The sequence below is a fragment of the Zonotrichia leucophrys genome, chromosome 18 (genome assembly GCF_028769735.1).
Source record: "Zonotrichia leucophrys gambelii isolate GWCS_2022_RI chromosome 18, RI_Zleu_2.0, whole genome shotgun sequence".
Classification (NCBI taxonomy): domain Eukaryota; kingdom Metazoa; phylum Chordata; class Aves; order Passeriformes; family Passerellidae; genus Zonotrichia; species Zonotrichia leucophrys.
This window is the reverse complement of record NC_088187.1, coordinates 11,973,679-11,983,200: the sequence shown is the minus strand read 5'-3', so window position 1 is coordinate 11,983,200 and position 9,522 is coordinate 11,973,679. Positions and strand designations below refer to the sequence as shown.

The 9,522-nt window shown below is 56.7% G+C and overlaps 1 protein-coding gene across 1 annotated transcript; it reads left to right on the top strand.

The window, feature by feature from the left end:
- Window positions 1–1,074: 1,074 nt before the first annotated feature.
- On the top strand, window positions 1,075–9,131 carry P4HB (prolyl 4-hydroxylase subunit beta). The gene is made up of 11 exons (XM_064728522.1): window positions 1,075–1,281; window positions 1,546–1,752; window positions 2,503–2,636; window positions 2,838–2,975; window positions 5,050–5,154; window positions 5,430–5,555; window positions 5,791–5,991; window positions 6,599–6,719; window positions 6,926–7,107; window positions 7,521–7,607; window positions 8,101–9,131. Exons 1-11 carry the CDS (start codon window positions 1,119–1,121, stop codon window positions 8,185–8,187), a joined length of 1,551 nt encoding a protein of 516 aa, XP_064584592.1. The 5' UTR covers window positions 1,075–1,118; the 3' UTR covers window positions 8,188–9,131.
- The last annotated feature ends 391 nt before the right edge of the window (window positions 9,132–9,522 follow it).

The following is a 9,522-nucleotide window of genomic DNA, read 5'->3' as shown; positions in this document are numbered from 1 at the left end:
CTGCCGGGGCTCTCCGGGCAGTGGCTTCCAGCCATGGAACCCGACAGGCCCCGAGGTGGCCGCACTAATGCAGCGCTGATTCCCTCCCTGCCTGCCCGGCCCTGGGTGGCCGCGCTGCCCTCACCGTGCCTTCCCAAACCTCGCTGCGCTCTCCTCGGGCCTGACAAGAGCGCGTGGTTCAGCACGGGCCGCAGCAATGAGCGGGCCGCAGCTCCTGGCAGCACTCGGGTTCGGTACGGGAGCTGGCGAGCTCCGGGCGCGGCCCTTGCCCGGAGCACAGAGCAGCAGCGGCCGCTGGCGATCCCCGGGATCCCGCAGCCCCAGCCCGGCCCCGCTCCGGGCCCTGCGCGCGCGGGAGCGGCGGCGCCGGGAGCCGGCCCGGGCAGCGCCCGGGGCCCTTCCCCGCCCGGCGCGCACCAGTAGCAGCAGCAGCCGGGACCCTCGGCAGTGCTGCAGGCAGACCGGGGCGGCGGGGTTTGCCGTGCCACGATCACCGGGCTCCTCCGTGCCCGACCTGTCTCCGTGACCGGCGAGCTTGCAGCAAAGCAAACCGGGCCGGTGCTCGGCCCAGTCGGAGCCCAGCGCCGGAGGCAGACAGACAGGTCGGGGCGGGCAGTGCTGCTGCCGTGACCCCGAGGGGAAGGCCGTGTCTAGGGGAGGTACGGGCAGAGCGGGACAGAATCGAACCTAACCGGGCCGGGCCGGGCCTCGCGCGCGGGGCTGGTCACGTGGGGCGTGCGACCCAGTCAGGATCCACCACGCGCCCGTGGCCATGCGCATGCGCAGTGCCGCCCAGCGGCCCTTCCCCACTGCCACGTTCGAGGGCAGGGGCCACGCGAGACGGCGGCGCCGACCAATGGCGAGAGGCATCGCGGGGAAAGGAGCCAATGGAGGCCTGCGGGAGGGGAGCGCGCCCGGCGGCCAACCCGAGGCTGCGGCCGAGGGGCGTGTCCGGAGCTCCAGCCAATGGGCGGCGCGCAGTGGCCGGGGCAGCGGCGCCCGCCAATGGCAGGCGGGCGGCGCAGCCAATAGCGCGCAGCGGCGGCCGAGGGGGCGGGTTTATAAGGGGGAGGCGGCGCCGCGGCCGCGCCAGCCCGACCCTGAGGCCGCCATCAGCCATGGCGGCGGTGCGCGCTCTGCTCCCGCTGCTCTGCACGGCCCTGCTGCTGCCGCTGCCCCACCGCGCCGCCGCCCAGGAGGAGGAGGATGGCGTCCTGGTGCTGCGCGCCAACTCTTTCGAGCAGGCGCTGGCCGAGCACCGATACCTGCTCGTCGAGTTCTGTGAGCGCGGCGGGGCCGGGCTGGGCCGGGGGGAACGGGCGGGCGGGGAGCGAGGGCGCGGCCGGGGACGGGGACGGGAGGGTCGGGCCGGGGAGAGGCGCTGCGGGACGGGCTCCCCCGGGCGGGTGTGGGGCCGGGCCGGGGCGGGGGTCTGCGCGGCCCCCGGCCCGCCCCTCCCCGGGGCTCCGTGAGTCCCGGCGGGCCTCGGTGCGCCCGGGAGTGGCGGCGGGGAGGCCCGGCCGCCGCTGACGCCCCATCCTGCAGACGCGCCGTGGTGCGGGCACTGCAAAGCGCTGGCGCCCGAGTACGCGAAGGCGGCGGCGAAGCTGAAGGCGGAGGGCTCGGAAATCCGGCTGGCCAAGGTGGACGCCACGGAGGAGTCGGAGCTGGCGCAGCAGTTCGGCGTGCGCGGCTATCCCACCATCAAGTTCTTCAAGAACGGCGACAAAGCTGCGCCCAAGGAGTACACGGGTGAGGAGGGGCAGGACGCAGGTGAAGCGGGCCTGGCTGCGCCGCCAGGGTGCAGAGGGCAGCAACGTGGCGCCGGGTCCCAGCACATGGCCCCGTGCTGGAGCTGTGCTGCTGTGCCCGGACAAGGTCCACTGTGACAACGACCTGGGGATGGTGCTGGGCCCATGGGGAATGGGCCAGCCTGCGATGGCCTCCCTCTGGAGAGATCCCTGAGGGCAGCCAGAGTGGAGGAAGCTGCTTTTAGCAAAGTGACTTGAGCTTGTTTTTTGTGTGGCTTAACTTGACTCAAGCCTTTCCAGAACTGGAAACACACCTGGGCCATTGGGTGAGGAGGCAAACACGGGTAATGAGAGGGCTGCAAGGAAGGCCAAGACAGAATTCAGCCAAGCCAGGCCCCAGAGTGCTGGTAACAGAGGGTGACATCCATAATAGAGATCCTGGAAGGAAAAGGTGCTGTGATAGCATAAGTAATACTGAGGTCATGGAGAAGTGTTGCATTACTGGTCAAAGTTTAAGGACGGGAGCAGGAGGTGAGAGAGGAATGGATTTGTGGGAGTCCCTTGTACCTTGACTTATCAATTAGGGATAAGCTTAATTACACTGTGAGTGAAAGGGAAAGAGTTGCGCAAATGTGATCCTGGTTCTTGCTGATCTCTTGACCAGCTGCTGAAAATCTTGTCTCTCCAAGCTGTAGGGCTTTGTGCTCTTGGCCTTGGCGGGGGGAAGGTGACTCCTTGTTCTCTCCTGTAGCTGGCAGGGAGGCAGACGACATCGTCAGCTGGCTGAGGAAGCGCACGGGCCCGGCTGCTGCCAGCCTGACTGATGTGGCTGCTGCCGAGGCTCTGGTGGACTCCAGTGAAGTGGTGGTGATTGGTTTCTTCAAGGTAGAGTTTGTGTTTCCCCTGGCGATGCTCTTGTGGGTGTCCAGAGCCTTCCCTGCTCCCTCCTGGCTGGGGAAGGTTCTGTGCCTTGTGCAATACTTGCTGCATTGCCTTCCTTGATCTTCCAGTTCTTCGGGCTGGGCCCTGGGATGGGAATGCTTGAGGTGATGTGGCTCCTCTGAGACACTTTTCTTTGCTCCACAGGATTCGGCATCAGAGGCAGCAAAGGAGTTCCTGCAGGCAGCAGAAGCTGTGGATGATATTCCTTTTGGGATTTCCTCCAGTGCTGATGTCTTCACCAAGTACCAGATTAGTAAGGACAGTGTCATCCTCTTCAAGAAGGTACTGGCTGGTGCCAAGCCTGAGCACCACATTGGGCTCTGCTGTCTCTTTCCTTTTATTTAATTAGTCAGACTCCCACAAGGTCAGTCCTGGATGAAGCAAAGGCCCCATGCTGCTGCTGCTGTAGCTGTTCTTGGGCCTCAGAGCCTGTGGCCCCTTTGTGGGCTGGGGAGCCTCAGGGCCCACAGGGTGCAGCTGTGTCAGTCTCCCCGCCCTGTGCTGCTCTCCCAGAGCTGCTGGGCTTTGGGTGCAGGTTGTTCCTTCACTCCCTTCCCTTTTACCCAGCTCTCTGCAGTGCAGCAGTGTCACACAGTCCTGGACAGGCCCAAGGGAACAGTAGATGAGCCCTCTGGCTGCCATGGTGCTGTTTGGCTGTGTCTTAGCAGAGTTGCTTTTCGCTGCCCACTGCTGACCTCTGCTGTGTCCAGGAGCTGCTCTGTCTCACTGCTGTGGCTTCTGCAGTGCAGGGATGCCAGAGAAGCTCCTAAGAGGATTTGCACTTCCAGCTGACTGGGCTGGGGCAGTGGATTATGTGCAGAAGGGTGCTGACTGCCTGCAGAACCACAAATGCTCTAATGGAGGCATGACAATCCCTGTCACTGGGATGGATTTCCAAGTCTGAGCAGACAAGAAGAGGTTCTTCAGGCTTGGTGGCTCCTCACCCAGAGGTGCTGTGAGGCAGGACTGAGTGCTTTGGGTTCAGATTTACTAAAGCTGTAATATCATCAATTGTGACTTTGCCCAGCGTGACCTAACACAAGACTTCCTTTTTGTTCACCTGAAACAATTGTTTTATTATACTGTACCTCTGACACTGTAGGTTTTTTATGGTGATAGAAGCTTGTAGACTTCAATTCTGAGTCAGAGTCCCTCAGGTCAGTGTGGCTGAGGAAATATCCGGCTAATGAGCTCAAAATGCATTAGCAAAATGGGGGGAGAAGGGAGGGAGGAGTGTTTTGTTCTTGTCTCGTTTGGTAGTTGTGTGCAAATGCATGAGTAGCTCTGTATGTCAGCTTTGTGTGCCCTGCTCTGGGCCTGGCAGCCTTTTGTGTGTGCTGGGAGCAGGAGTGACCATGCTGTGCCAGGCTGGGGAGGGGCAGGAGTGCTCAGCTCTGTGGGAGGAGCAGCCCAGATCTGCCCAGCCACTGGGGCTCCTCTCTGTTCTGTGCAATGGCATGGCAGAGCCACGGCAGCTCCTGGATAGATCTGCTCTGAACCAGGCACAAAAGGAGCACCCACAGAAATCAAAGGGCAGGAGACCTTCATGGCCTGTTTTGGGCTTTGGCTCCATACCATTGGTTGGGTCTGAACTGAGAGGGTTTGGCTCATTGTTCTTCTCTTACTCTGAGAGTTGTCCAGACTTGCAGAGGGCCTCACACAGCTGTCCTGATGGTGCTGAGGCAATCTGCAGAGCTCCTCAGAGTGTTTGCAGAGTTGTTTTCCTCAGCTTTTCCACTGAGGCTGGTGTACCTCCCCTTAACAGAAGGTTATCTGAGTCCACACTCTTCCTTCTGTCAACAGCCTTAGTGTGGCCTTGCCAGGGCACTGCTGTGCCCTTCTGCACATCCTCCCTGCAGCCAGGATGGGCCCTCTGCAGCTGTTGCTGTTTCAGGCTGCCTGAGGGTTCTGGGAATCCTGCTCGGGGCTGACAGGGGTGATGACCCTGTGGAACAGGACCTGGCACCTCCAGTGTGGTGTGCAGCCTGTGCTGTTGTCCTAACACAGACTGGAATGAGTCCCCTGAGCTGGGCAAGTCGCTGTTTGCTGTCAGGTGTTCCCAGCACTGTGTGGCTGCAGTGGCTGCTCAGGGCCCTTCTTGGTGACTTGCACCATTGGTGCAGAGCAAGGCTGAGATCAAAGCTGGCTGTTGCTGCTGCTTGCCTTCTGGTGGGGGGTGATTTAAAGCTTTGCTTGCAAGGAAGATGGGCACCTTGATCCAGGTTTTAGGTGGATTTTTGGTAACCTCGTTGAGATGGAAGCCTGCTCAGAAGGAGTGCAGCTGAGATCCCTTGGGGCAGTGAGAGATTTGTGTGAGATGCACAAGTGTTCTGATGAAAAATGTCTGTTCTTGCAGTTCGATGAAGGCCAGAACAACTTTGAAGGGGATCTCACAAAAGATAATCTGCTGAATTTCATCAAGTCTAATTCATTGCCTCTGGTCATAGAGTTCACTGAGCAGGTGGGTTTTAGATGTCCAACAAGGCCTTCCCATTGCTGCTGCAAGAATATAGCAGAGGTGCACTTGTAGATTGCATGGCCGTGTTTTATTGTGGAGCTGGCTTTGGGGTGTGGAGGAGTGGGGAGGACACAGAATACAGAGATGGGAGCTTGCTGTGCAGAGCAGGCCTGCAGCATTGGAGGCTGCTCTGGGCTGCTCAGCATAGTGGAGTTAAACTGGGCTGGATACTGATATGCCTCTGTTCCAAAAATAAAGTTTATTTTTTTACTCCTCAGACTGCTCCTAAAATATTTGGAGGAGAGATCAAGACTCATATTCTGCTTTTCCTACCAAAAAGTGTGTCTGACTATCAAGGGAAGCTGGACAACTTCAAGAGTGCAGCTGGGGACTTCAAAGGGAAGGTGAGCTGGATTTCTTGGATCATGAGCTAGGAGACCACCCACCTCTGCAGAGAGGTGTAGCACTGTCTTTAGCCATGGAGCAGCTGTGGAGGGGGACTTTAAGCCAGCTCTCTCCTCTGGGACAGGGGAGGAAAAGAGCCAGCTCAGCTACACTTGGTGTGAGCATGCACCTGAAGTGTCAGTAGCTACAAGGTACTCGTGTTCACCTCCTGCCTTTCCCTTTTTTCCTCCCAAGATCCTGTTCATCTTCATAGACAGTGACCACAGTGACAACCAGAGGATTTTGGAGTTCTTTGGCCTGAAGAAGGAAGAGTGCCCAGCTGTACGTCTGATCACCCTGGAGGAAGAAATGACCAAATACAAACCTGAATCTGATGAGCTCACAGCAGACAAGATCAAAGAGTTCTGTAACAAATTCCTGGCAGGCAAGATCAAGGTATGTGGATTAACAGCAGTGGTGATGAATGGGGTGGCTGAGAGGGAACAGAAATGCTCCCTGTGAGGGGCTGGAGAAGCTCCTCCACCTTGTGCACGGAGCATCCCGTGGGCTTTGTGCTTAGGAGTGAAAGGCAAAGCTGCAGGAGGGACCTGGCCCAGCAGGCAGCTGTGCTCTCCCTGCAGGGACTGCACTGTTGGTCCAGTTGCTCTTTCTGCCAGCAGTGTGTGGAAGGTGTGAATTCTGTGGCACAGGGGAAAGGGTTGTCAGCTCCCATGTGCTGAGGAGCTCTGTGTGGCTCAGCCGGCAGTGAGGGTGCAGCAAAGCCCAGTCCTTGGGGAACAGGGCTGTCAGCAGGGCTGGGGGCTTTCCTCCTGCAGAGCTCTGTTGTCATTCTCTGCTCAACAGCACCTGCTCCTCCTGCTGGGCCGGGGTGGGAGGGAGACTCTGTGGGAGAAGAGGAAGTGACAGTTCATCTGGTTGCTTACAGCCTGTGACAGGCACCAGTGGGGTGTTGAAACCTGGCTTTTCCGGGATGTGTGATTGCATGATCAGCCCCAGTAGCTATGTAGCAAACAGTTTGACTGAATTTCACATTTTATTCCAGCCCCACCTAATGAGTCAGGATCTTCCTGAAGACTGGGACAAGCATCCTGTCAAAGTTCTGGTTGGGAAGAACTTTGAAGAAGTTGCTTTTGATGAGAACAAGAATGTCTTTGTGGAGTTCTGTGAGTATCTTTCTACAGCTGATTCCAAGTAACTGATGTGAAAGGATTGCCAAAACCCCTGTGTGACCAGGATTAGGGGAAAAGCCTTTTGCAGCCCGGGCCCCAAAAGCAGTGCCTTGGTTGCAGAGATGTGTGAGAACTGTCTGGCTGGGGAGGAGTGGTGCCTCGTTAGATTGCTGGTGCAGCTGTGTGTCTGTGATTAACAGATGCCCCGTGGTGTGGTCACTGCAAGCAGCTGGCTCCGATCTGGGACAAGCTGGGAGAAACCTACAGGGACCACGAGAACATTGTCATTGCCAAGATGGACTCGACGGCTAATGAAGTGGAGGCAGTGAAAATCCACAGCTTCCCCACGCTCAAGTTCTTCCCTGCAGGCTCTGGCAGAAATGTAAGCAGGCAGCTGGGCTGGCCAGGGAGCACAGAGCACTCGCTGCTCGCTCTGCACAGGACTGGGGAGGGCTCTGCATCCTGTGGGCACGGAACACAGCGAGTCTGCAGGACACCCAGGGCCCTGTGAGGGGTCTGGGCTGTAGGGAAAGAGCCTGGGGGGCAGTGGGAAGTGGGAATGGGGAAAAGAGGGAGCATAGAGGACAGTGTGCTCATCTGCAGGCTATTCTTTCCTCGCAGTGATCTCTGAAGTCTAGTGGCTGAGCTGTTTTCCTTCGTCTCATATGGGTGAAGGTGAATTTTTAAATTCCCTTTTGCTTGGCATGTTCACTGTTGCTCAGAAAGAGAATTCTCCTCTCCAGGGGTGTGGGTCTGTAGTGCCCATAACCAGCATCCTTGTGTTTTCCTGTGTAGGTAATTGACTATAATGGGGAGAGGACACTAGAAGGCTTCAAAAAATTCCTGGAGAGCGGAGGTCAGGATGGGGCAGCAGCTGATGATGTGAGTAATGTGCATGGTTACTCTGGGCCCTTGGGAGCAGGGAGCACCGTTCTGTGCCTGAACCCTCAGTCCTAAATAAGATCCTGTGTTGTTTTCCATATCATGTTGCTGGTGAGCAAAGTGCCCACACCAGTGTGGTCTGGTTTGGGTGGCTGTGGGCCTGCAGTGGGCTCCTGTCCTGGAGAGCACCCCAAGGGTGTCAGGCAGCACTGCTGGGGCACTGGGCTGTGTGATCAGTGCCACATACCTGTGTGTCTGCTTGGAGGCTCTCACCTGCTGGGGGCTGGGGAGGCTACTACAGGTGTACAGGTGCCATCTTCTATAAGGCTTCCTAATCCTTAATGTCCTGAGTCTGAAGCTCTTGATAGAGGTCTCTGGATGTGTTGTTAGGATGGCAGCAGAGAGCAGTGACCAGATGAGGGGTGCTGCTCAGTGCTGGGTTCTGGGTCTGCCTCATGTGCCAGAAACCAGGAGCTGTCTGTAACCTCCGCAGGATCTGGAGGACCTGGAGATGGATGAAGAAACTGAACTTGAGGAAGGTGATGAGGATGAGCAGAAACTCCAGAAGGATGAATTGTAAAGAGAAGACTGATCTACATCACCCAAAAAAATCAGACACTAAATTGGCTGCTATGATGCAGCCCAGTGAGTCAGAAACCCATTAAGATTTAAAGCAGAAGGTAAATGACTGGAAATCCAGGGATTGGCTTCTAAAGTAACACTTTACCCTCACTTGTCTGTACACTTACCTTTTCTTTCTTTTGGCTTTTGAAAAGGGAACTGTCACTAGGGAGCCAGCCCAGCCAGCTGGGCTCTTTTTTCTATTGTGATGTACTTTTTTGTACACAGCTTTTGTCTGGAGAACTCTGTTCTTCTGGGCAGCAGGAGGTTGTGAGGTGGTACCAGGAGTTCAGTAGCCTGACAATCTGGAGCCTTGCCACTAACATCTTCCAGACAGCTTTTTTTTTCTCTTTTTCTTTTAAAACTAAAGCCCCTAATTGATTTCTGCACCTGGCAGGGTCCTTAATGGTGTCAGCTGTTCTTCCCTGGAGCTGGCCTTCAGCAGATGTGGGGGCAGAAGGCTGATGGCTTCCTGGGGAAAGGTGTATGTGAAGGTGCTTCTCTTCATGCTAGCCAGACGTTTCCTTTCCCTTCTCCTTTAAGACACTTGGAGATGTCTATTCCAAGCTCCTGGAGGGGTGGAATACTGTGTGCACTGGCTGTGGCAGGCTCTGAGGGTGGAGGTGGCTGCTGGCTCACCAGCTGTGTTGACATCCTTTTGATCAAAGACAAGAGTTGCAATCCCTTTCACGAATTATTTTGAGTGGGTTGACCCGGCAGGTGGGTGGTGGGGGAGGGCCTGATAAACAGATCAAACAGGACATTTGCAATTACTGGGGTTTGGGAATGTGGCTGAGGGAGTGCCTCACAGGCCTGAGCTGCATCAGGCTGGTTCTTAGCATTCTGCTACAATAACATTGGTACTGAATTTGATGGCCAAATAAAGTTGAGATTTTAATACTATTATGTCTCTTTGTCTTTATCAGCATGTAGGATATTTGAACCTACCCTGGAAGGGGAGATCAGAGTTGTAGGATGATTCCCAAGGGACTCTGCTGCAATGGGGTGTGTGTCACGCTCTCCAAGTAATTAGTGAAGGAAAAGAACATTCCAGTGCCGGTGTCCTGTCCGGATTCCAGGGCTGGTGCAGGTGTGAGCGGCCGTGGCTTGGCCCTGGGAGTGTGCAGCCCCTGGGCCAGCTGGCCGGGCTGAGGGGACATTGCTGCTGGGCTCTGCTAGTCAGGCTCACATGACCCCCTGAGCCACGCTGCTATTTCCAAACCTGCTGCTTGCTGCTGAAGGTATTTTGGTTAGAAAATATGCTATAAATGTCACAGGGAGGGCATGGCGAGGC